This window comes from Equus caballus, chromosome 26 (genome assembly GCF_041296265.1).
Source record: "Equus caballus isolate H_3958 breed thoroughbred chromosome 26, TB-T2T, whole genome shotgun sequence".
Taxonomy (NCBI): domain Eukaryota; kingdom Metazoa; phylum Chordata; class Mammalia; order Perissodactyla; family Equidae; genus Equus; species Equus caballus.
The window spans coordinates 30,667,286-30,695,091 of record NC_091709.1 but is presented as its reverse complement, the minus strand read 5'-3'; the positions used below and the strand labels follow the sequence as shown (position 1 = coordinate 30,695,091).

At 39.7% G+C, this 27,806-nt stretch overlaps 1 protein-coding gene and 1 long non-coding RNA gene across 8 annotated transcripts in view; one reads left to right on the top strand and one right to left on the bottom strand.

Annotated features, from left to right (window-relative positions):
- The window catches only part of APP (amyloid beta precursor protein), a 254,504-nt gene that overhangs the window by 39,831 nt on the left and 186,867 nt on the right, over nucleotides 1–27,806 (top strand). For 6 of the 7 annotated variants that reach the window (XM_003364177.5, XM_003364171.5, XM_003364176.5 and 3 more), the window contains exon 2: nucleotides 19,419–19,586. In XM_003364177.5, the coding sequence (XP_003364225.1) occupies nucleotides 19,419–19,586 (168 nt within the window). Of the gene's footprint in view, nucleotides 1–19,418; nucleotides 19,608–27,806 lie in introns of all 7 variants that reach the window. The other variant, XM_070252098.1, reaches the window with a different exon arrangement.
- LOC138920854 (uncharacterized) lies at nucleotides 14–27,510 on the bottom strand. Its single transcript, XR_011432784.1, has 3 exons — nucleotides 27,400–27,510; nucleotides 6,764–6,886; nucleotides 14–697 (listed from the first exon to the last, which is right to left on the bottom strand). It is a non-coding gene; the product is annotated as an uncharacterized lncRNA (long non-coding RNA).

Below are 27,806 nucleotides of genomic sequence, written 5' to 3'. Positions count from 1 at the left end.
GAAAAATAAAATCTTAAAAGAAAAATGAATTTAATACTGTGGCTAAACAAATAAACCAAAATTTCTTAACGTCTTGAAATTTGCTCCAGCTCCTTCACTGTTTAGAGTTGTGATTCGCTCATAGTAAACTGTCAGAGTGGACTTCATGAACCTTGTATTAGACATTGTGAAAAGAGCTACAATTGCCATTAAGCTGTGTGAATTAAAATATCGTAGATGGTTTAAAAATACTGTGAAGATTTGGTGAGTCAGGTCTGCCACGTTGAGCTTACAGGTGGCGGCTGAGACTGGGTTACAGTGTCATTCCTAGTCCGCAGGCAGACATCTGGCAGGTAAATGAGGAAAGATTCTCTATTTCAAGTGGCCTAAGGCATTCTTTAAACCAGTATATCATATCTGGTTATGTAGTCAGCATCTGCTTTAGAGCAGGAAATCCTCTCTCAGGACTCCTGAATAAACAGCAGACATCTTTGAAGGGACTCTCAGGAGATTTCAAGTGCTCTGTATTCGTTAGTTCAGTCTCCAGATGTCTCGAGAAGTTTCTCATTCTGGAATTACTTCTTTTCTTTCTTCTTGCTACATAGAACCTGAGTCAATATAGCTAGCTCTTAAAACAAATTGCTTACTATCCATTTTATGTATATTTTTGAATTTTAATCCTCATCGTAACTTGTGAGGTGAAGTGTTAATATATCCACTATAGGGAGAAAAGAAATCAAGAGTTAGTTAAGAAATTCCCCCAAACAGCTGGTAAATGCTAAACACAGAACTTGACTTTTTCCTTTTGATTCCGAGGTTCATATTGGTACCTTCAGGTAGGGGTTCCCTCAGCCAGTTTCCCCTACAGGTACCCTGAACCAGCTGTAAGTCCACTGAGGTCTCTAGAGCTCCAGGAAGTGATGGATTAGACCAGGTTCATAGTGGCAGGTACAGGACATAAAGAAGTTTCTGGAAACGAATTTTTTTGTCATGTCTTTACATAGAGTTTTTGATTTATGTGACCTGTTGGCATACACTTGTTATTCTAGTAGAGTTAATTATTCAAAGAGATTCCAGTGGTTTATCTTACTCTCCCTTTCTCTAACTTGTTCATTATGAAGTCACTGGCTAGAATTAGAAAGTCTTTACCCAGAGAGATGATCTGGCCAGATTGCTTAGTCTTGAAACCCTAATTATGAGTATGTGATCCTGCTTTTGTGTGAATTTTGCTCAGAAGTAGTTACCACCCCTTTTGTGTGTGTGTGTGTGTGTGTGTGTAGGTTGGATAATTAATCCTCAAGACTTCTTAACTGATAGATTACTGTTGTAGATCTACCCACAGGAAGTTAATACAATAAAGTCATTTTTTATTATTGTATACAAAATAATTATAGGCCAGTCTTGAGCGGAGGGGTTATTCTGCTTAATGTTTAATAACTTTTGATATCCCAAGTACCTTTAAAAATTAACATAGATGTATATATTTTTGCATCTGTGGAAGGCAAGCTGTATTTTGTCAGATTTACGTAGTTACGCTGTTTACATTATTTCTGCTAGATTATTTCAGTGTGTTCTGGAAGGATATCTATTTGGTTCAACCAATATTTGAGTGCCAATATTCTTCTGAATATTTTCCTAGAAATATAGAAATAAGTAAGATGTAACTCTTTCCCCTTAAGGAAAAAGCTTAGGTCAGAGCTTTCAGCCTAGGCACTATTGACATTTTGAGCCAGATAATTCTTGATTGGGTGTGAGGCCGTCCTGTGCATCGTAGGATATTTAGTAACATCCCTCGCCTCCACCTACCAATAGCACCACCCAAGTTGTGACAGTCAACTTTCCCAAGAACCTTGAGCCTCCACCTAAAAACAATTCATGGTGCTCAAAAAGCAAGGTGGGGGCCGGCCCGGTGACACAGCTGTTAAGTTCACACAGTCGGCTATGGCTGCCTGAGGTTCGCTGGTTTGGATCCTGGGTGCCGACATGGCTCTGCTTAACAAGCCATGCTGTGGCAGGCATCCCACATATAAAAGTAGAGGAAGATGGGCACAGATGTTAGCCCAGGGCCAGTCTTCCTCAGCAAAAAGAGGAGGATTGGCAGCAGATGTTAGCTCAGGGCTCAGGGCTAATCTTCCTCAAAAAAAAAAAAAAAGAAAAAGCAAGGTGGCTTGTGATCCATGTGGGTTAACAAGCTTTCCCTGGTGGATAATCACTGCATAGCTAAACATCACAGGCAAGACTAGTGCCACGGTAAAGCAGCTCTTTACTAAAGATCTGCCATGCTTATAAAAGAAAGTGAGAGCATGTGGACATTTGAGAGTTTACCTTCATTGGTTAGGCCAGAATAGTTTAGTGTTAGGTGTACGCCCACATCATTCCCTCTTTAGAAAAATGCTATGCCTATAAAACACCTTTGAGCAAATCTGAAAAGGTACCTCCATTCCAGTTACTTAAAATTCTTACTGCTTAGGGTTGTATACCATGAGCACTTGCAGTAAGGTAGGAAGCCTGAATCCACATACTGTCTTTTGCATGTGTGTGTCTGTGTGATCACAGCTGTGTACTTCTCTTGGTTTATTTGAACAAGTTTGTTTAAAACATTTTGCTTACGTAATCACTCCGTGGTTAGCTTTCTTGGTAGAACTTAAATTCCAACACAACATCATGCCTCTCTTCCTCAAGGGAGGATAAAGATTGTAGTACATGTTCTATCTCTATTTTAGGGTTTATTTCTCTGTAGACATATCAGTAAGACATCCCTGCAGATCAGGATCGGATTAGCAATGCAAGATTCCAGATCATTCTTTCCCCAGGTTACATGGGAACAGTGTGCAAAGGCAGAATGGCAGCCCTGCACAGCTCTGTTAAACATCTGCTCGTTTTCAAAATTAAAATAATTTCCCATCACTCAAGGCAATGAAATGTAAATGGATTGATCTACCAGATTGACTTTGAGAACTCCTGGGTGTGATCTGGGGTGCATAACGATAGTGGTGGAACAGGATGTTGACTAATAAATCAGGGAAGTAGTGACTAGTACCACTTGTTTCCTTCTTTCTTCCACCCCTTTGGGACAAACTCACTTCTCTAGCAAGACAACTATTGTTGCTAGCCGAGAAGGCGTTGCAAACTCATATCCCGCTGCCACCACCACCCCGTGTGGTCTCATCCTTGAAATTTACAAGCCTCAGAATCTTCTCCACCTCCACTTCCATGTTCTCCCTCACTGCTCTTGTTCTGATTCTGGTGCTTTAGCTCATGCTCTGGTCTTGGCTGTGCACTTCTCCCTTTTCTCTACGCCCCAGGGCCAACTTCTATATTATGCATAGTAGGCACAGTGCCTTGGCTTATGATACTATGATACCTTTAGGAGCCCATGAAAATGTTTCAATCTTAATTTCTTTTGAAATCAGAAGAAAAAAATCAGCCATAACAATATATAATAATGAATCCAGCTTGAATTACAGTCATCTTTATATCAACTCAGCCCTAAAATGTAACTTTTAATATATTCTTAGTGAGGAAGGGACCCATGAAAGAGTCGTGCACCCATGCATCCCCCTCATGCACAGATGAGTTTCGGCTCTTGCTCTCTTTGAACTGCGGCAGTTACTCCCTGTGTCTTCAGACGTATATTACAAATTCAAGGTCATTCACACCTAACCCTATCCTGCCTTTCACCCCGCCTCTTCCCACACTCATCCAATGTCCATTCTCTGCTCCAGTCTTCGGTCTGCCTAGCGCACACTCCAGCCTCCAGCCTCCTCCAGGTCAAACCAGTCTGCTTTATCACTCAGCACCTTTTATTAGTGAGTGGGGCCACCTCATTTTTGTCTCCACCACTATATGTCCGTTGAAGTCAAGGATGTTCAGGTCACCCCACGACCCCCAGCCTTGAATGTGTTCGGTACTTGGGAAATGTTTATCTTACTATTAGGCATTAAGCCAGAGCTTTGCTGAAACTTAACCCAGGAATCAAACAGCTCTGAAACCTTGTCTGTTTGAAGTGGGAAGGACAAGTATTTGATAACTATCGGCATATGCTGTTTGGCTTAGCTGTTCAACAATCAGTTTCTGTCTCTTCTCCATAGTATTTTCAGGTGTATTTTTTTTACACTAGCCTTCACTTTAGGTGTTAGGTTACACTGAAATCTCTGAGAATCTGTTCCCTGCTGCTGAGGGCTTTTAGCTGCAGGAATTTTTTAAATGGTTGATTGGATGCCTTATTAAAGGAGTCTGGCTGCCTACACTGTTTGTGCAGTTCTAGGAGTCTAGTCGGATAATCTGATTTTTTTTTGACTCTGCTTGAATTACAGAATGATGCTCTGCTCAGGAATGTGTTAGCAAAGAGTCAGGAAATTAACATGGAAGCTGATTGAGCCACATAGATCATAAGCCACCTTGCTTTTTGTGCCCTTTTGTTTTTATTCTAAGAGGAGGCTGAGGTTTGTGAACAAGTTGAACTGTAGCTGGTGTTTGGGAGTTGGTAAAGATAAGGGCTCGGGTGCTGCCCTTTCTGTTCTCCATATTAGGAAATGACTCTCCTCGTGCCACCATCAAAAGTCTCATAGGTATCTACATTGGAATTATTGTTCCACGCCTTTATCAATAATTACGTTTTCTACATTCTAGTTTATTATACTTGTTATTTTTCATGCCAGGCATTCCTTAATGCTTTCCATAAATATTTATTGAGTGCTTGTATGTGGGAGAGAGAGCTGACTGGTGAAGAGTAAGGAGGATCTTGGGCAAACAGTGAAGTAATAACTCTCATCTTGTTTGCATTTACATAAAAAAGGGACTAGGAATGCTTGTTCCACACACTTGAAATGTTTAGACATTATCCTCTTCTACTGTAACAGATAAAGCTTAGATGAACACTTACAGGTGGTCCCATCAGCTGCATCCTCATAGTGGTAGCCCCCCACATTCTTCTACCATTGTCGCTTTGAAATTGCCTTCATGTAGGTCATATGTGGGCCCCCAAACACCAGTTTGGTTCTATCCTCACTTAGAGATAAAGAAGCTAAGACTCAGTTGTTGTGTCATTAACACTGGCATTAGAAGTAAGCAGAAGAGTAATTTTTACTTCTTGGTCTTCTATTGTTTCTGCAACAATATATTTTTGTAGCCAAGAAAAGAGAGAGAGAGTCTTCATTTTTACCTCCCCTTCAGAATTATTTTCTCCTAGTATTGTAGTTCCTAATAGTCTTCCTTCTGATAGGAAAGGCAATTTGAAAAATTCTTATTGTGAGTCTTAGGGCTGTAGAGAGGGAAAGCTTCTTTGAGAAGTGCCTTGGGGCCTTATTTAAGAAGGATAATCTATCCGTGCTTATCAAGCAAATAGCCTGAAACTTGAACCTGGAGTGTTCTTCAGTGTTGTAACGCTGGAAGAGGAGACATAATCTTGGCTTACACTAAAATTGATACGTTAACAGAATACAGTTTGAACAGTGAACAGGAATGCTGTTTGAAAGTTAGTGTAGATTTCTCACATCAACTTAATACTCTCTCTGAATTTCTATTATGTTTGCAAAGCAGTTTTCACCTTTACCGGAAGTGCTAGTTATAAAAACACGATTGTGTGAGTGTTTAATGCAGGCCAAGAAAGGTAGATAATTAAATATTATGGAACTTTGAACAGATATAATGTAAATAATCCTTTCTGCTTATCAAAAACAAAGTACCTCTTGTTCTCTTCCTGAAATAGTTCGTAAATATTCTAAAAATAGAGAAGTGAAGTTCTAAGACCATGAATTCTTTGATGCCACTTGACTTATAGATATTTGAACTCTTCTCCCATATAATGTACTTATTTATACTTTTTCTTATTCCAACAGAATCTAGGTGGCTTTTCACTATATACATAAATGTGGACATGTGTATGTATGAAGAGATAAGAACAGATGTAAATGGTAAATATCTGCCTCTGTCTCAATTACTTTTCATGGAGTAAATTCTTTTATTCCCTCTTTTCCCCCTTCCCATTCACCTGATCTCCTCTAATATGACTAGCTTTAAAGACTTTTCAGAAACTTTTTCATAAAGTTTGTTAATTATCATTCTTCGCTTATGATCTTCCTCATACTGTTGACTGGAAGCCATCTATTAATGGCGAGGACTGGTTGGTACCATTTTATAAAACACAAGTTCATGGGCCCATGCTAAAACATACAGGTGCCTTAAATTTGGCACTGATAATGACATGCCAACTGACTCTCAGAGTGTTCTGAACTGTCTGCCTCAGGCTGGTAGGAAGTCAGAGGGCAATGACTTCCTGGGGAGAGTTTATTAGGGTTCTGAGGTTGATGTGTGCGTCCCTCATCCCCCTGAGAGCTGCTCTGAGATTTTAATATGCACTGAAGGACAGTATTATATCTTCACTTACCTGGAAAAAGAGCATCTTTGTAAGGCTTTTCAACCTTGCTAGTATTTTTGTACCATTTTGGTACTAGAAATTATAAAGATATGAAAGGATATAGACATTCTGGAATGTACCAGGCCTTGATATGGGTGCTGACTCCCTCACTGAGTCCAAGACTAGGAATCCCGTTAACCACCTCTCCCCATTCTAGTCCTAATTGTCTCTCCCCCTACATTGATTTCACAGTGGCCTGAGGCCTGAGACCAGGTAGAGGCTGTTAGGGAAATAGGAATGAATTTCTGGGCTGACAAAGGGCAGACAAATACACCCTTTTTTCCCCCTTGTCCAAGTAGTATGGACTCTTGGACAGAAGTGTGTTCTAATTAAATGATAAACTGGCTCCATTTACAAACCCATTACCTCTTCTGGAAGCTTGTTTTCCATTTTTTTTCCCCACTTGCAGCTTGTTCAAAGACTTCTTGTTCTCTAACGATCCCTTAGTGCTCTATTTCTTCTCTGCTATACATTCTGAATGGGCCAACGCTGCAGTGGGTAAATGAGAAGAAATAAAGAGAAAAAAGTAAGAACTAAAAACCTTTTAAATTTGCACTTATTTATACCCTAGGAATATTAGCAAAAGCCTTACACTCTAGAAAATCTATTGTAGTGCTATGGCTAAAGTGCTGTTGATAAAAGTCTATTTTAGAGCTGTGTCATTAGTATATAGTGCTGAATGACATTGCATATCTTTTATGACATTGCATAAAAGATACGTGCATCTGCCTAGTGATGAGTAGGGTACCACAAATATCCTGGCAAAATGCAAAGCCTCATGTTCCGAAGAGAAACGACCCAGCGAACGGTCATAATGAGTTAGCTTGCAAATTACATGGGGATAATATTTTCCAAGGCAAACAAAATAAGTTTTATCTAGAACTCATTCCTCTTCCACTTGCTTGGCTCTGTCTATGTGCTAAACCCAGGTGATGTTGAGGCTGTAACTCTGGGATTTGTTTCGTGCCACATGGGTGAAGTCTGGTATGATCTCAATGTGTGGTATCAAGTGACGGAGTGCTTGACCCAACATTCCGGAACTCCGCGCGTCCCCATTTGTCACCCCACCTTCTTTTGTGCACACCAGAGGGCTGGGCCAAGCCTATGTGTGGCAAGAACCCTCATTGCTTGTGTTACATGGATTTCAACAAGCGCATACTGCTTAGTGGACTGTGATCTTAGTAGCATGAGTATTTGCTAATGTAATTTGCATGTCCTTGGCTGGGAGAAGTGTAATTAGAATAAGATTTTATATGCACACAGCCACATGTAAAATGTGAGCCAGAAGGATGGCCTATTTAATAGTATTAGACTGTTTTCAGATTTCAAATATTTCCTTTTAAAAACATATCGAGTGAAAACAAAATACATTTCATTAAAAAAATGAAGCCTGTGTATTTAAATAGGTTGTCATTTACGGAGGTATAAAGAGAAAGGAAAAGTAGTTAAGTCCACAAAATCAGTCAGATTTAAAGATCACAACAATTGATTGCCATCTCCTTAAAAGCTTCAGTGCCTGTGTTTGGAGCATCATCTAATTTCCCGCTGATCTAATCCTTCGCTTCCAGTCCTAGGAGATAAAACCAAGAGAGTATTGATCATATACCATAGCTGAGCCATTTTCTTATCTGATCCCTACTTCATATAATATATTAAATATCAAATATTTATCAGGTTTCTGGATATAAATGTGCTGGTCTATGCCAATTAAACTAGATAACATCCTCACTTTCCAAGAATTGATAAAAAAGACCATGAGACCACGATATGCATGCCATAAGATTAATAAAAGACAAACGGGCCACTTGTTGACGTGAACTTAATTTATTATTGTGTTGTAAATTTTGTACTGGCTTATGTCTGGCATGTTTAGGGCAGCACTGTTCAATGGAAATAAAATGTAAGCCACGTATGTAGTTAAAAGTTTTCCTGGAGACATATTAAAAAAGAGTAAAAAGAAACAGTTGGAATTAATTTATTTAACACAATTATTATTTCAGCATATAAAATTATTATGGGGTATTTTACAACATATTTTTCATACTAAGTCATCAAAATCTCAATTGGGACGCTGAATTTTCATTGGAAAAATTTCATAGAGTTCATAAAATTTACAGTCAAAAAGCAGATTTGCTTACCCAAGTTGTTCTAAACATGCTTAAAAGTTTCTCAGTAGTAGGATTGAGTAATTGAAATTTACATTAATTACAGTTAAATCAAATGAAATATTCAGCTCCTCAGTTGAACTAGCTACTGCTCACCTTTCCCAGACAGTCCAGGTTCAGGGTACTCAACAGTATAGTCATTTTCTGGAGAACTACGTAAGGGAGCAGAGTTTTCAAGAATGCAGGAACCGAAAGAGCAAAGGCTTTTGAGGGTGCAGAGTAGTAAGGCCCATAAGCTAACAATAGAAAAGGGAGTAGAAAAATAAATTTTCAGGGAGACCATTGCTTCAGAAGCTGTGTGAGGCTGAAATCCAGCTTCCGAGGAGCTAAGTGCCCAGCTGTGAGGATTTCACACAAAATTTTATTTGAACACAAGGTCCTACTGCTTACAAACTTTTGAAAACTGTTAACCTCATCTAACTTCTCACACATTTCAGCGACCTCTTCTGAAACTGTAATGGACGGGTATCCATTTAAGTGGCCCCTTGATGAGGGGCACACCATCTGATGATGTTCCTTCAACACCACTCTCCATCACTGTTGGTCATATTTATAGGCTCTTCCTTGTGATTTTTCCTTCAGTTGTTTTCTTCCACCCTTATTTTTTCCTGTTTTCTTAAAAGTACCCTGATAAAATTTTGTTTTCCTCCAAGGTAGCCTTTCTTTAACGTTTTAGTGTTTAGCTAAAAATGTGAATACATCATTCTAGATGGGATTTGACACAGCAAGATTTCTCATGATCATCTGGGGCCCTGTATTTGTAAAGCATAAGAGTGCATTAGCTTTTCATTTTCTTTCATTTTCATTGCTTAAAGCCTTTGGGACTTTTTCTTATGGAGCTGCTACCCAGCTATGCCTTTCCTGTCCTTGACTACTTCAAAGAATTATTTCAGGCAAAATACACGTGCTTGTATGTACTTAAAAAATTCAATTAGAAAAAGTTTCTACCTTCTGAAATAATTTTGAGCCCTGATTCTATCACTTAGTATTTTAGTTATTCCTATCAAATATATGCCTGTATTAGTTCTCTTGCTGCAATGATGCTGCAGAGCTACAACCCACCCCAAAATTCAATTAAAATAATAACTTATTATAGCTCTTAGGCCTATGGGGTCAGCTGATCTTGGCTGAGCGTGGCCAGATTTAAAAGAAAGCAGTAAAACTTCAGAAATTGAACATCTATAGAATATCTCTTGTATCTACAATGGAGAGGAGTAATAGAATTTGATTTTTCTGTGTTGCATTATGTGCTACATGCTAATCGGCCCTAGCTGTCAGAACAGTGGAAATCATACTGGAAAACTGTACATTTGTTGCCATCAAATTTCTTTAAAATGACTGCCATTCAGACCAACATTTCTGAGGAGCCCAATTTCCAACTCCTCCAGCTTGTTAGCAACATGACTTAAATGCAGTAACTCTAGAATGAGATTTCAGCAAAGCACTGCCATTTGAGAGTTGGTCTAATTGATCTCTCCCAGTAAACTGTGTGTGTGCATATTACTACCACTTGCACCACCAGTACATACTATACAGATAGCCACATAGTAGGTATGTATACTGGGATATACATATGCAGGTATATGCTCACTGTTGAAAAATTAGAACATACAGCTTAAGTAAAGTAATGGTTGGTGAAAATGCATTAACAGTTGGGATGTTGGGGGTTTTGGACCCCTACTTTGCAGATTCAGGTGACTGCTTCTGATTTAAGGAAAGAACTAATTTAGGAGAAACTTTTGCATTTGCATGTTAGGGGCAGAAAGCTACCAAAAGTTAGTAGATATTGACATTTAGTGATTTAAATTTAAGGAATGCAAATTAAACATTTATTTTATTTTATTTTTTGCTGAGGAAGATTTGCTCTGAGCTAACATCTGTTGCCAGTCTTCCCTGTTTTATTTATTTATTTTTTTGTATGTGAGCCTCCACCACAACATGGCCACCAACAGAGGCATGGTGTAGGTCTGCGCCCGGGAACCAAACCCAGGCTGCTGAAGTGGAGCAGGCCAAACCTAACCACTAGGCCATTGGGGCTGGCGCAGATTAAACATTTAAACTCAATTTGCACCCCCTTTTACTTGCTCTAAAATTAATTTTTTTTTAAGCCAGTAACAAAGAACTGCAAAATACTACTACCATAGGGGGAAAAAAGTTATTTGAAAATAATATTCAAGATTTAAAAATAAGAAAGCTTGAGAACTAGTAGCAGGAATGCCAGCTGGCTTAATATGAAAAAAGCACACATGGACTATGGAGTAAACAGCCACCTAGGCAAGTTTTGAGCCCTTCTGATTATCTAAGTAGATGTGGAAGTAACTTATCTTGTTTCTTTTAAGAGTCAAATGAGGTAATGAAGGGAACGGCCTAAGTAGATGCTTTGATTTTTGCCTTAGTTCTTTTCCTATCTCCATGTTCACAAGGTCAAGGCTGATAAGATAATAGCAATATTGAGAGAGTCAAATAGTATAAAGATCATGATACTGTATATTTTTGTATATTAGCTATATGACACGTCAGTAAAACTTATGATTAAAGACAAAATTAAAGAGATAAACTATTTCTTCCTCAAAATGATGTTGAAAAGAATTTGACTGTTACCAATGCAAGAGCACATTAGACACAATTACGCGTGGTACAGTATATATATATTTATATGCATGCAGTTAAAATATAGAACATTCACTGTTTAGAAACTAAACGGGCATTAATTGGATAGGAGACTATTTTTTAGGCAAATAGTGTGTTTGCCATACATGAGGCTCTGTTTTTTAAAATTCTGGTTTTATGTCTGTTCTAGGCAGTGGACATCCCTCTTTCTTGGGCCTGCCTAATCTTCATGCTTTAGACGTCGTAATAAATTTCGTGGGTGTTGAATAACAAAGCTTTCTATTGTAAGAACTACTTGATTTCCTACTGGGCACCAGCAGCAAGAATTATTTACCAGCCTGGTTATGAGATGGAAGGACTTTTGGGTCCACTTTAGAATATCTGTCCTTTGAGTACAAACAAAAGCTTGCTATTGTCAATGGCAAAATTAAAACAATTTAGCAATGAGTTTGATGTCCTTTATTCGAGGGATAACAATCTAGGGATTGGGGGAGTCCAGGGCCTCACAATCAGTGGAGCTCTGTTCCTGAGGGGTTTGGGGCAAGAAGGAGTTGTATACAGCGGTAGAAGAGGTGACATGGGAACAGGGCGTGGTTGGCTAAGAGGTCAGAGATTTCCTTATGAGGCCAAGGAGGTCCTGTTTTCCAGGATCAGGTAAACTAGCTAAAACTGAATTGGTGGAGTCTGACTGGTGTATGTCAAGTTTCCTTGACAGCTGTCAAGGTTTCCGTTCAGTGCAGGTTGACTAAGAGTTAGATTTGTGATGTGGGCTGCACCACTGGGGCGGCCTCCATTTTGTGGGTCAGTATCCGAATTAACTTTATCAACAAAGGCCATGTATTTATCCAGGAGCAATAACTTGTAATTTGAAGCCAGGTCAACAGTGCCCCCAAAAGAGTGTCAAATTTCAAGCAGTGAAATACGTGGATTAGTTTTCTCAAAGGAGTTTTTTCTCTCTTTGCTCACTTTTGTGGGAAATTTTTAGCCTGAAACTCGAGCTCTGAAATAATTGTACGGCAAAGAGTGGATGGGAGGAATGTGGCCGCCTCTCCACACAGGTAAACTGAAGCCGTGTACAGTTTCAGGAACCACATTTCATTTTTCTGTATGCTTTAATTAGCTTCTCCATTCTGTCTCACCACAAATATATGCAGGCACACACGGGGCAAAACCTTCGAAAATTGCAATTTTCCGTTTTAATTTGAGAGTCGGCCTGGTCACATTGATGAAAGCCTTGATGGAGTAGGTCCAACTCCCATCTCTGCTTCTTCGTAATTCTGTGGCCTTGGACAAGTCCTTATGAGAACCTTTTCCTTCTGCTTAGAGTTGGGGTGAATGATTTTCCCGATTCTTCCAGTTTTGTGATTCTAATTTTAGTTTCACTTTTCCTCTGCTAGAGATAAAATGGGCAATTGCAGATGTTCTGGTTCTGTTTATGATTTTTTGGGGGGGGGGGCATTTAAAGGAAAACCTCACAGATAGTCTTTTCCTTTGGAGAATGAAAATTTGCTTATGTTAAGCATTAAGCGATATATTTAATTCCCCTTTAAAAGGAGTTCACTCTCAAATCTCTACGTTATGATTTTGGAGAACAGTTAATTACATTCAAAATGGAAAATTTGAATGTTTTAAAAGTAAAGGCATTTTTGTGGGACATAATTGAATTATGCCCAAGTTAAGGGAAAACTGTATTTACGTGAGGAAACCGCGGATGTGATAGAAATAGTATCACTGTGTGCTTTTAAAAAGATACTTACTATACAAGAATCTGACCCTGAGGAAATTGGGAACTGATTAAATAGTACCAACTACTCCACTATATGAAACCAGCTATTCAGACCAGTGAGAAGTCCGTTTCAATGCAGAAACCAGATGGTTTTCATTAGCCACAAACCTTCAAATTACATAAATCCACGGATGCAGCTAAGCTATGGATCTGTGCCCTCGCCTTGCCAAGCAGGACTTTTCAGCCAGTGAAACAGAGAGTCCCTTGTTCCTTTCCCCTTTAGCTGGGGCTCTGTGGGGAGGAATCCTGCCAAGCCTGCTCTATAAGGAATTTTGATCTCCTTGATGATAATAGAGAGAAACTTTTTGGGGAGAGGGAACACCCAGTTTGAAAGACAGCAGGAGAGCTTGTTAGGAAGTTCTAGAAGCCAGTTTTGCACTTGTAAACTGGATTGATTCTAGGTGGAGGGCTCCAGGTTCACCTCCAAAGATTGGCCCAGATTAGGTATATATTTTTCTATTTGTTTACTTTAACTTCTCCTTAAGCCCTTTTAAAGCCGTTTGCTAGCAAACTTGCTTTGGAAAGTCCATTTTCACTTTTACTTTGTATGCTAAGACCCTGAAATATTTTTCTGGCAGCAAAGGATCATTTCTAAAGGATTTGCAGCATGTTTAGGTGTCTGTAGCTCAGAGCGCTCTGTAAATAGCCTCTAGCTTTTGAGACAGTGTGTGGATGCTCCATTGTTTCAGCCAGTTGTTTTGTTCATTGTCACTGAACACTGTTTTCCCATGGGAAAACATCTCTGATCTTATGATGTCAGTGGAAAGTCATTCCATTTACAAGAATTATCTTCATCTTTAGTCTCGCAGAAATGCACAGACCATGAATGGCCAGCGATACCAGGCTTCCAATCTTTTAGGTGTTGTCTTGGATTTCTGCAAAGTAACCTTAAGTTATCTTAGATCATGTTAAGATGAAAACAAAATCAAAATGTAATAGTTATTTAAGTGGTTATATTTCCCATCTACTAAAGCTTTTGTGTTTTCTATTAAAAAGAGAAATATTTATAAAAAGTTAGGGCTAATGATCTTTAGGATGACTTGGGCAGAGTATGCATTTTCGCTGGCAGCAAATAACTTACTCTAGGACCCAAAGATTCCAGTTTTAAGAGGGTCCATGTTAGCAGGTCCTGAAAATAAGCCATTTCTTTGACGCTTCATTCAGAAGAAGGGATTTGAGTAAACCTGTTGTGCCCTTGGAAGATTAAGTATTATCTCCTGTGTGGCCACCTTGGCTGGTAATGGTTTCCTTCTGGCTGAATGTCAGTGGGCTGCTGCTAGCAACCACGTTTTGTTTCTTAAATGGGTTATTTGATGCAGGTAAGGATCCTGTAGGTTGTTTGTCTTGTTTTAATTAACTGAGCCAGGATATGTTACTTAAAATGTGAAATTATTTACAGGTGGGCTTCAGTAAGACTAGAAAAGCTTCTTGTTCAGTTTGTGTCTCCCAGCCCTTTGCTCCAATCTTTGTGTACACACCTGGTGTTGGTTTGGGAAAGAATTTTACCGAGATGTGGTTTTGTGATCTAAGTATTTATTTGTGAAGGGCCTCAGATGTATACATACAGCCAATTTTACAATTTCTAGTATAATAATTTGCCCTAATTATTAAGGAGTCAAAGTTTGAACTATTATACAATCTCCACTCTAAGAAAATGGGGCCTGTTATTGACTGTGACTCTCTATACTTATTTTTTAGAGTTAATATTGGATCTCATCTGGTGGAAAATCCAAAAGGAACTGAAGCATGTGCATTCTCATATTAACTCCTATTAAGAGATCATTAGGCAATTAAACATGTTTTCCAGTAATATGATAGACCATAATCATTCATTTAAAGAGATCTGAGGGCCGGCCCAGTGGTGCAGTGGTTAAGTTCACATGTTCCACTTTGGTAGCCTGGGGGGTCACTGGTTTGGATCCCCGGTGTGGACCTATGTACTGCTTGGCAAGTGGCAAGCATCCCACATATAAAGTGGAGGAAGATGGGCATGGATGTTACTTCAGGGCCAGTCTTCCTCAGCAAAAAGGGGAGGATGGGCAACAGCTATTAGCTCAGGGCTAATCTTCCTCAAAATAATTAATTAATTAATTAAAGAGATGTGAGAAAGATCCACCACCATGTGGTAGTTGGATATACAAACATACAAACAGATGGCATCAAAATAACTGTAAAGTCAAGAAAAGGGAAGGATGACAAAGTGAAGAGTAGAAGAAATAAAAAGAAATTAAGAAGTCAAGATAGGAAAAAATGAAGAAGCATTTAGAGTAGGGTGACCTACCCTAGGTGATCCTAAATGGTAGGTGATCCAAAAAAGGCAGGGTGATCAGTAGGGTGACCAGTTTCTCAGCTTGCCAGGGACTTTCCCAGTTTTAGCACTAAAGGGCTCACATCCTGGAAAGCCCTCAGTCCCAGGCCAACTGGGATGATTGGTCATCCTGCTGTCAGGGCAAAGACTTGGCCTGATTTACTGCTTTGTCCCCAAAATGACATCAGTGCCCAGCATGTGTTATATACTCAAACTTTGGAATGAAGAAAGAAATGTTAGCTGCTGCCATTTATTATTGTTGTTGTTATCTTGGAGTTGCCTCTCTGCAGCTAAGGGTTGAAAGAGTGAGAACACCAAGACTTTTTAAAGTAGGTAAATGGGAATCAATGGCCCCATTTTTAGGAATGTCCTATGCTGTGGAATAGAAGGATTGTGAGTTAGTAGTTAGAGAAGTAACGAGAGCCAGGATAGTTCATTGCGACAGAAGACAGATGCCAAGGGAAAAGACTTGCAAGGAAGATTCTGCATGGCAAAGTTGAAGAAGGACACAGATAGTGAAGAAAAAGCATATGTAGTTTCTCAGGAGGTTATGTGGAACCTTTGAGAAAGCAGTTTGAATCAAGTGGTGGGAATGGAAACCAGATTACAGGGGGCTTAAGAAGCAGGGGAGAAGGTGGTTATCAGTGAGTGTTTATTAATTCACCAGCTGGGGCCAGTACTGGTTGGGTTTGCGTGCTCTGCTTCAGCTGCCTGGGGTTCGCAGGTTAGGATCCCAGGTGCAGACTTAGCATCGCTCATCAAGCCACACTGTGGCGGCACCCCACATAAAATAGAGGAAAACTGGCACAGATGTTAGCTCAGTGACAATCTTCCTCAAGCAAAAAGAGGGAGATTGGCAACATAGATGTTAGTTAAGGGCTCATCTTCCTCACCAAAAAAAAAAAAAAAAAAAAAAATAGAATTCCCCCCACCCTCAAGATAAATAAATAAATCACTGGCTGATTTAATTGATTTAATTTGTTGCCAGAAATGGGAAGAGGATAGTTCCTCTAGAGCAGGGATAGGCAAACCGTGGCTCACTGGCCAAATCTGGCTTACTGCCCGTTTTGTAAATAAAATTTTATTGTAAAACAGCCACATCCATTTTGCATGTTGTCTGAGGCTGCTTTTGCATTACAGCAGAGCTGAGTAGTCACAACAGAGACTGTTTGGCTCATAAAACCTCAAATATTCATCTGGTCCTTGACAGCAAAAATTTGCTGACCCCCTGCTCTAGAGGATAATACAATGGAGGGCAGTATTTTTTATGTATTTACTTTTCTCAGTTGAGGAGATCAAAGGCTATTTGTGGCTGTATTATGGAGCTGGAGAAAAGGAGGAGCGTATTAGGTATCTGTTGCTGTGTAACAGTTTACCCCAAACTTAATGGTTTAAAACAGCAGACATTTATTATCTCAGATTCTGTTGGTCAAGAATTTGGGAGTGTCTTCTGGGTGGTTTTGGCTCTAGGTCTCTGAGGGCTTCCAAGGATGTTTCCAGGCTCCTTCACCATGCAGTTGACAGGAAACCTGGTTCCTCAGGATCGGGGCCTCTCCATAAGGCTGCTTTAGCATCCCCACAACATGGCAGCTGACCTCGCCCACAGGGAGTGATCCCAGAGAGCAAGGACAAAGCCGTGGTGCTATTTATGACTTTGCCTTTGAAGTCACCTATCCTTTTGGCTATATTACAAGCCCTGATACATTATGGGATGGCGCTGACAGTGACAAGAGTGTGAATCCCAGGAGGCTGGGATCCCTGGGGGCCTTCTTAGAGGCTCTCTACCACTGGGAGAGAAATTGGCATGTAAGTGTTCCTTAGGGGAGGATATGGAATAAAGGGTATTTGTATTGACAAGGAAATAGACACTGTAAGGAACAGAGGTACAGAGATCATAACTCTGTTCTGTTAGGGGTAAAGTGCCAGGATTCTGCTAAGACTGGAAATCTCTAGGACAAGAGTGAGTTTGAGCAGAATGAAGTACCGTAGGGAATACAATGGTGATTCCATTACTGGGTTGTAAATTCCTTGAAGGCATGGCCCATATTTTATAAATAAGTAAATTTATATATTTATGTAATAAATATATTTCATATCCTCCATCGCATCTAATATAGGGCCTTATCTGTGGGTATCAGATTATTATTTGACTTCCTTGCAGTGTTATTATCTTACTACTTATTTCAATAAAATTGACAAAATTTGTATTCTGATTTTTAGGATCCAGGCATTGAATTTCCTCTTGCTTGCTCAGGAGAGCTGTGAAACTTATGTTTATAGAGCACTCCCCTCAGGTTGCTTCTTTGCATCCATTGGAGAATGAGCCCCTCAGTCTCTGGCTTGGAAGTTGTAGGAGGTGGCAAGGGACCCAAACTGGGGAGTTGAGGGGTCCCAGCTGTTCCTGCTGACCATCTGATGCTGTGGCCTCAACTGCTGTTTGTTACATCTGGCAGTGTAGACGTAGAATTTTGTTAATTAAATATACCTTACAAAGTCAAACTAGAAATGTAGGAAATGTTACTCGAGACAGGGTTTTAGAGATTTTGCCAGGAGCTTTTGCATCCAGTTCTGTGATAGGTCTCAGCTGGCTTCAGTGCAAAATTTTTTGTTTTTTGGTGAGGAACATTGCCGCTGAGCTAACATCTGTGCCAGTCTTCCTCTATTTTGTATGTGGGATGCCACCACAGCATGGCTTGATGAGTGGTGTGTAGGTCGTGCCTATGATCTGAACCAGTGAACTCTGGGCTGCTCATTCAGAGTGCATGAACTAAACTACTACGCCACTGGGCCAGCCTCAAGATTTTTTTTTAGTTTTTAAAGGACATAAATCCACTGTTGTGGTTGGACAAAATATATATGAATATGACTAGAATGGACAGATGTTTGATCTATTTTTTATGTTTCCGTGGGAAGAAGTGTCAGGAAGCTATTTCTTTAACTCAGCTGTCTCAGTGCAATTTTAGTGTTTGTTGTTTTTTCGGCTGTGAACACTTTTTAGAAATGATACAAGTTATTATAGAATCACCCAGTTCTCGACTGCGTGAATAGCTTCTGTTGGAAATGAACTTTTGGCATCGATATCACAGATTTCCTCAGCAGCTGGGATTTAACAAGGGAGGAATTATTTTGCTTAATGTGTCTTTTGATTCCTTGGTTTCCAATCACAGTTTTACTCCTCTGGATTTAATTTTCATCTCTTGATGATTTTTTGTTTTCCTTTTTTGAGATAAAAGAACCTGTTTCAGTGAGGTAGTGTACGTATTTCAGAACTTCCATTTTCCCTTTTAAAAATATTGATGTGAAGGTAATACCTGTGCACAGAAGGGTTTGGAAATACAGAAGGGCACCTTGTCAAAGTTATTTTCATGGAATGGTGTATTGCCTGCGGTGGGAATAGCTAAGACCTATGGAGAGCTTCTTACATGGCACGGACTCTGCTCGGCTCTGAGTGAGTCCTTGTTGCCTCCTGGCAGTGTGGTTGGGGAGACGGGACACCAGCACCCTTACCATACTCTTCAGAGCTGAGAGATACTGGAGAATGTTCTGGCAAAAACTGGTGGAACAGACAACATATTTCAGTCACATTTGTGCCTGGTAAATTCTTCAGTAATTTTTCTGTTCAAAAAATCGTAATGCAGTCACTTGCTAACTAATGCACACTAGCATCGTGCCCTCAGCCCTAGGAGGTGACACACAACATCACTCCCAGACCTGGTCATCATGCAGGAACTTGGCGTTGTCCTTTGTGTGAGTCAGATGGAGTTATTATGAGAATGTGGTTTCCTCCAGAGCGATTATATTTATTTTAGAAAAGCATCTTATTTTATTTTCAGAACCTTTCAGCAGGCACTACAAAATCTGCCATGGGGAAATGTATAAGCTTTGCAATGAATAAGTTCTTCTCAATATTACTAATTTCTTCGTTTCAGTGTGAAAAAACATACTGTGTTATGGGTGGTTGGAGACGTATGTGGCATACATAATATTTAACTCAAAGGAATGCTGAAGGCAGGGCTAATTCATAATTGAGAATTAGCAGGAATACAACTATTTTGGGTTTTGCTCTGTGCCATGTTCCTCTTTACAGCCTTTCCCCCAATCTCTGCCTCAGCGCTATGGATTTCTATAACTAACCGAAACTTCTTTTTTTAGGTGCCCACGGATGGCAATGCTGGCCTGCTTGCAGAACCCCAGATCGCCATGTTCTGTGGCAAACTGAACATGCACATGAATGTGCAGAATGGGAAGTGGGAGTCAGATCCATCAGGGACCAAGACCTGCATTGGCACCAAGGAGGGCATCCTGCAGTACTGCCAAGAAGTAAGTCCCCTCTGGTGGCCGGTGGTTCCTGTTGGATCACACGCATTTATTTATTTTTTTTAATTTAACTGCTTATTCATTTCCATTTTATCTCTTGCAGTGAAAATCTTGGTCCCTAATGCTTCACCATACCATTAATATATTTGCTTGCTTTACCCTACAATGTTTTTTAAAATTATGATGTCTTATTCCAACCGTCAATAAACCAACTGGGTTAAGTTGAAGGAATCTTGGCGCTTCTTTTTATCTTTAGATTATATCTCACCATGGCTGTATGGTCAAGGTATTGTGTTTGAAAGTGACTACAATTAATTTTTTCTATTTATGTTACCAGTTTGATATAGATTAGTTCATTTATTTGTATTCAATTTTAGCTTTTCTCTCCTTATTAATTTTAGTTTTTGAAAATGTAAAACATTTAAATTGTTAAAACATTGAACCTTTGTAAAAAGTTGCACTCAGAAATCTCACTTGTCACCCGTCTTCTCTTGATAAACATTTCCATTGTTCTTTATTTATCCTTCTTGCAAAAGAGAAGGTATTTGTCCATGGGTATCCGTGGGAGTTTGGTTCCAGGACCCCCATGCTCAAGTCCTTTATATGAAATGGTCTAATGTTTGCATATAACCTATGCACCTCCTCTTTTATACTTTAAATCATCTCTAGATTACTTATAATACCTAATACAATGTAAATGCTATGTAAATAGTTGTTATCCTGTATCGTTAGGGAATAATGACAAGAAAAAGTAGTCTGCACATGTTCATTACAGACACAACCATCTAGACCTTTCCATCCAGAGTTGGTTGACTCTGTACATGCAGAACTCATGGATGCAGAGGGACACCTGTTATTTTTTCTTTTTTTTTTTTCTGAGAAAGATTAGCCCTAAGCTAACATCTGTTGCCAGTCTTCCTCATTTTTTACTTGAGGAAGATTAGCCCTGAGCTAATGTCCATGCTGGTCTTTCTCTGCTGTATATGTGGGTCGCCGCCACAGCATGGCTGATGAGTGGTGTAGGTCCACGCCTGGAATCTGAATGGGTGAACCCGGGCTGCCAAAATGGAGCGTGCTGAACTTAGCCCATAGGCCACCAGGGCTGGCCTGCTTTTCTTCTTTTTCTTATAAAAAGTGTGTAGCTTACAGTAAGCACTGTTCTGCACTTTGCTTTTTTAAATTTTATATTCTGGAAATCATGCCCTCACCATTTATAGAGATTGTCATCCTTTGTGCATTTTTTCCTTGTTTCTTTTTTTTTTATATTTTCATAAAAATGTTATTATTTCATAGATTATTTCTTCCTTATTAATTCAGTTTAAAATAACTGGGTCCAAGACATTTTATCCACACTTCTAGGCAGTGATCTATTCCAGGATATGTGGCTGTTTGTGTTTTAAAAATGTTTAAAGCAATTAGTCTTATGCCTGTTGGTAAAGTGAAAATTCCTCACTCTGTATAAAAGACAGATAACCTGGCATCATTTTCTTTGTTGTAATCTTTTATGTACTAGAAAATTTCCTTTAACCTTTTTGAATCCAAAATTCGCATTTAATGAATTATATATTATATAAAACATATACATACACACATATGTATGATATTTTTTTGGGTAGCACTCTAAGAAAGGACAATCTCTAAATATCGGCTTTTGTGTTTTGAGGAGCAAAAAGGCAACCACATTATCATGATATATTTTTATCTCGCAGGAGTATGAACCACGTTGTGAAAAAATTCTTCATATTTAAGTAGAATTCACTAGTATTTGTCTGTGATATTTTTATTTAAAAACACTTATTAAATAGGATTGATAATAAACTTACTTTTGCCGAGCTATGACATTTCTAAAAGATGCATTTTGGAAATAATATTCACATCGTACTAAACAGCTCTTCTAGTACAATTCTGCAGATATGTTATAAGTTCAGTAAAATTGAACTCTGCCTACTTATAGGTTTTTGATACCTGGATTTCACTTTTCTGGATATGCATGCGGATTACGCATTCTGAATATTAAACAAAATATTTTTTGGAAAAGGCCAGAACTCCTAGTTCATTAATGATATTGACCATGTCCTCCTTCCCTGTCAAGCGGCTATTGTGATATGTGTATCATAGTTTGCATCTAAGTTTTTCCTCCCTTAGTTTCACTTATGAATAAGCAGATGTTTTTGCATTTGTATGATGACCTTATAAAAAATTCCTTTTCTCGACCCTGAGAACAACCCTTATTCCCACTCCACTTAGAGATCCCACTAATTTCTGAGTGGCTTCACCTCCTGTTTTAGTCTGTTTTTGTCCTGGAGCTGAGCCACAGAGTGGTTCTTCCAGGTCCCAGACTTTGCCAGATTGTTGGTGGCCATGAGGTGGGAGGGGAAGAGAGTAAACCCCTAGCAATTCTGGTATTATTTGTCTGTCTCAGCTCGCCATCCACAGAAGTCTTATAGATAATGCATACAGGCCAGAGTCTTACATGGGTTAGAAAAACACTGGACTGGAGAAGTCAGAAAAGCCCAGACCATCAGGCCTTGTGAGCCCTTTTAATAAATTTGGTCATTATTCTATAACAACAGGAAGTCATTGAAAGTGTTTGTTTTTTTTTTTTTTTTTAAAGAAAGACAATGACTGTAGATTTGCATTTCATAAAGTCCCCCTCTTGCTTTGTCACTTTGACCTCATATCTACCTTCTGGGTTCCCTGGGGACCTACTCTGCTGGAGCCTCTACTCCTGTCTGTCCGGCACACTAGCCACATATGGGTATTGAGCACTTGCAGTGTGGCTAGTCCAAATTAATGTGTGCTGTAAGATAAGTACCATATTTCAAGGATTTACATGAAAAAAGAATGTAAAATATCACGTTAATAATTTTTATATTGATTTCATATTGAAATAATATTTTGTATATACTGTTTTAAACATCATGTATATGTTACTAATGTGAGTATGTATGTCATTAAAATGAATTTCACCTATTTCTTTTTACTTTTTAATGTGGCTACTATGGAATTTAAAATTACATAGGTATTATATTTCCATTGAACAGTGTTGCTCTCTCCCTCTGCTCCATGCCACGCGTGACTCTGGCCTATAAGGGTGTTAGATCCCATGATGTGGCAAGTGGGAGAAGGAAGCAGAAGTGAGGAGGGCCCCCAGACCTTCCACCGGAATTTTACTGGTGGTTGGGAGTCAGGGAAGAAGTCTTGTTTGGGACTCTCTTAGTACATCTTTTGTTAAAAATATTTTAGTGCTCACAGCACAACCGAAAGGACCTGCAACTAGAATATACAACTATGTACTGGGGGGCTTTGGGGAGAAGAAGAAGAAGAAGAAAAAATTTAGTGCAAGATGATTACATGAACACCTTCCTAGAGCCCAGTGGTTCTTTCTTCCTTCCTCAAACATATATCTTGGGTGCTAAGGATGCAGTGATGAGAAGACAGGACCTATTGTTAAAGGTCAATCTAAGGGGAGAGAAAGGTGTCAGGGCAAGGGAAAATCCCCTTTCTTCCCTTCTTGTGTTCTTATGGCTGGACTAATAATAACATTGACGCAAGACCAGATTAACAAGAGAAAACCCCAGTTTAATGCGTACTTCTTGGAGATCTTCAAGAAATGATGCTCAGAGAGTGAACAAAGCAGTCAGTATATTTATCTTTTGCACAAAGAAACAATATATTCGTGAGGAATGGCAGGACAAGGAAACTTAGATTTGAGGTATATAAATAGGAATTTAAGCAGAGTTTAGACTTGAGGTGGTAAATTAGCAAGGTTTGTTGCTGTGGCTTCTCGGCCCTGAATTCCTAGCTCTGGTGGTTGGGATGCAGGAGAGCACCTTTCACATGAGAGATTTATTTCCTGCTTTCAGGAGGAACAGAAACAGGAGGCTCAGAATGCCCTTTCTGCTTCTCAAGTAACTTTACTTCAAAATAATCAGTATGCTATTGTGGGATAGTTTGGGGTAGCCTACCCTAGGCCCCAACAAAGGCTTATAAAATAACTTTAGCAACATAAAAACTGATGCTGGTGATGATGGTGCATGGCGATGCTGCTGCTGCTGCTGCTGCTGCTGCTAATGCCAGCTTACTTTTATTGAACATTAACAAAGTGCCAACTACCTTGACAAAACATTCTTCTAATTTGGCAAATAAAAGGTCATTGTTCATCTTTGGGATAGCAGTTTCAATGGAATAGGAGTCAAATTGCAGTAGGTTACAGGAAGAAGAACATGAAAGGATGGTGAAGACATCTGTGGACTTTTTGAGCAAAGACCTAGAGGCAGAGAGCTTGAGGGCAATTCAAGGAAAAGAGAAAGGCTTTGTTTTTTGTTGTGTGTTTGTTTTTTAAAGGGAAGGAACTCAAGCTAAACTGTGGGAAGGGTAGGTGTCCGTCATTAGAAAACTAGGCTCTGGTATCTGTCAGAACTAGGGAGAAATGTGATCCAAGGCATAAGTGAAGGAGAGGAAAAGATGGGAAATAGTAGTAGGGGTTGGTTAATTAGGCAGTTTCTCTTGCCAGGTGACAGAAACCCACTAAACAACTTACACATGGAGAATATTTTCTCCCACAAGTAGGAAGGATCTTGGGGTGCGAGTAACTTACAGCATTTTAATAAAGGCATCCAGAACTGGACCCTCAGATATTGGAACTGAGACTCAGTGCTTCCTGGAATTTCTCTGCTGTGGTCTTAGCCATTCGCCTATCTGTTCACCTCATTTTCTTCTGCTAAGATGGGCTTCCTCTAGGAGACCAGGGAAGATGGCAGCCAGAAGCTATGGCAGTATGTCATCCCAGCTTCATCCTGCCAGTGTGCATTATAATTTCAAGGAGGGATTCTGGCTGGCTGTGCTTTTGATCACATATCTACCTTTGGACTGTCACCATATCCACAAGGACTCTGTACTGGGGCTGGCTGGCCTTGGCCATGAGGGTGTGTGGCCTGTTTGACAGCTAACCAGAGCCGTGTGGTCTGGGGAGAGGGACCCTAGCCAGAAAAGGGATGAAGAGTGGCATGGGGTGACATAGGATAGTGACCACAGCTCAACACAATGGACTTAGAAACACTCAGTGGATTAGAAATTTTTATAGTTCGGAGAGTGGGTAGCTGAGGGAATTTATAGAGCTTCGTGACTCTAAACCAGCTTTTGGAAAGGTATGGGGAGCAGAGTGATGTTCACGCAGAACTTATGTGTTTGACATTTTCTATTGAATGGTGCATCTTGAACTATCTAGAACATTCCTTATTGATATTTTAGGGTCTTCTTGCCTTTTCTCACTTTGTAGGTATTCTGGTATTTTTCTTTTATAATTATAAATAATGAGTACTTTTTATTTGTAGAACTGAATTTTATGTGTGTGTTGTTGGAAAATGTCTATTTTCCTTTATTTTTTTTTAACTCCATGTTTTTAATTTAGACAGTATTGATTAATTTCCTGCTAGGAAAGCCAAGGAAAATAATATTCACAATTTTTCCACCTCCCCTTCTCACAGATTTTATAAGTTATATAAATATATTTTCAACATTGTTATATTACGGTCTATTCTGTTGCCAGAATTCTCATAGTTGTAGGTTCTGTCTTTAACTGGATTCATCGTTTACAGCCAATCCTTTCACTAAAGCATCTCTATTCCTATAAGTATTATTTATTTAGATTCTACCTTTTTTTTTTGGATGGCTCTCATCTTAGTTATTTCCACAAGTTTTCTTCTTATTGAACGATGGCTTCAGTGTAGCATTCCAGGTTGACAAGCATATTTTTTCAGTGCCATGAAGATATTTATCCGCTATATTCTGTGATCTATCATTGTGCTAAGTCCTTTTTAAAAAATTGATATAGAAATTATTACTGTTAGTTACCATGTACAGTGCTTCTCATTTACCGATTATTTTTCTCCCAATAGTGATGAATAATTTTTTTCTTTATGTGCTCACTCACTGCGTCTTGTAACCAAAACACAGATGTTTTAGAGAGGCTGGCTGAGTCAGAGAGGCAGCTGTTAGCAGCCTGTGGTCCTGGGACAGAAGGAAGCCGGCTAAACTCATGACTGTGACCTCATTTTGACCTTTTGCTAACCAGTGTAACACACTTGTTAAATTTGTTTTTCCAAAAGATTGCCTCGTATTATAGCTGCACATTGTATCTGTTGGTGCTTAACTTAATATGTGTCAAATGTTATTATTTTGATGGTAATTTATCTCGTCCCTGTCTTTTGTAATGTCATGTTCCTCTCAATTTGTATTCCTTGTTATTGGTTGTTTTGTTGTTATTATTATGAATATTGTCATTCTTTTGCCGTGTGATTTCTTCTGTCCTATCCTTGGTCAAGGGCAAGGTTAGAGAGAAAAAGTAAAAATTGAGTCTTTTATCTTTGTTCCTGGTTTAAGCCCTTATAAAGTTTGATTTGAAACATAGGCTGAAACTTACGGTTTAACTTGAGTATTTGTATAATCTGCATTTTATCCCAAATCATCCAAATTCTTGGTGCCCATAAATTCCCTTCTCTTCCGCAATCATATTAGTTATGCTTCTGCCTAGTCATCATTCAAATACTTGTCTTTCTTTGCATTTTTCTTTTTTTTATTAACACAGCACCATTTGAGGATTTCCTTTCATTCTTCATCAAATATGTTTTGAGGACTGCTGTGGACTGAATGCTTGTGTCCTCCCCAAATTCCTGTGTTGAAGCCCTAAACCCCGACGTGATGGTATTTGGAGGTGGGGCTTTTGAGAGGTAATTAAGGTTAGATGAGGTCATGAGGGTGGGGCCCTCGTGATGGGATTAGTGCCCTTATGAGAAGAGACACCGGAGAGCTTACAGAGAGTTCATTCTTTCAAAGAGGCCATGTGAGGACACAGGGAGAAGGTGGTCATCTGCAAGCCAGGAAGAGAGCTCTCACCAGAACCTGATCATGCTGACATCCTGATCTTGGACTTACAGCCTCCAGGATTGTGAGAAGACAAATTTCTGTTGTTTAAGCCTCCCAGTCTATGGTAATTTGTTATTGCAGTCTGAGCTAAGACTAAGTCTTGCTAGAGTAGGATTTACTGTGGCTCCTGCGGGCAGAAGGATTACAGGCCCAAGGTGTCGCTAAGAATTCTCGTTTCTCAGGATCACGCCTTACAACACATTTTATCCAGCGCTTAGCTCTGACCCAGAGTACGCTAGTAGTCATTTTAGTAACTGCTTGTGGATGGCTTGTTGGCATGGGGATTAGAGCAGTATAGGCAGGGTTTCTGCATTCTTCTCTGCACTGAGAGAGCATACCCTCGAATGGAGCTTGTGGTTTTCTTTTGCAGAGACTGTTTCTTCTCACTGATAGAATTCTAGAGAGATTTTTAGGCAAGAGTTGGGGTAATGTTGGCCCATAGTCCAGATTTGGCCTCAGTTTATTTTTACCTAGTTAAGATGTGAATGCCATGATACACACTGAGCGGTAGAGGGACAAACATATAGCACGACTTTAGATATACTAAATGATCACTAAGTACACTTCCTGAAAACGTTAAGCAAATCAAATCCCTACATTGTTCTTTCCGTGTTCCATTGTTGCTGTTGATGCGTTATGCCTTCCGGTAGTTACCCTCCCTCGGAATCTTGGTTGGACCTGAGACTTGCTTTAACCAGTAGAGTAGAATGGAAGTGACGCTGGTCTAGTTCTGCGTCTAAGCCTCAAGAAGGCCTTTTGTGCTCTGGGAAGGCAGCTGCTGTGTAGGAAGTCAGACAAACCTGAGGCTCCCAGGCTCTGAGAAAACCCGAGCAGTCCTGTGGAGAAGCCCAAGTGGAAGAGAATGGAGGCTGTCACTCAATAGTCATACCTGAGCTTCCGGCCAAGCTGCCAGCACCAGCTGCCAGCCCTGTATGCACAGCCAGGTTGGAGTCTTCCTTGCAGTACTCTGGTTGACACCACCATGTGAAGAATTGCCCAGTCGACTCACGGAATTGTGAGAAATTCTAATCATTATGTGGTAGCTAGCCTCCAAGCCAGCCCTGGTGGTCTAGTTGTTAAGATTCAGCATTCTCACCGCTATGGCCTGGGTTCACATCCCAGTCAGGGAACTACACCACCCACCTGTCGGTTGTCATACTGTGGCAGCTGCATGTTACAGTGATACCGTAAGCTATGCCACCAGTATTTACCAACAGGGTCACCCATGGTGGACAGGTTTCAGCGGAGCTTCTAAACTAAGACACACTAGGAAGAAGGACCTGGCCACACAATTCC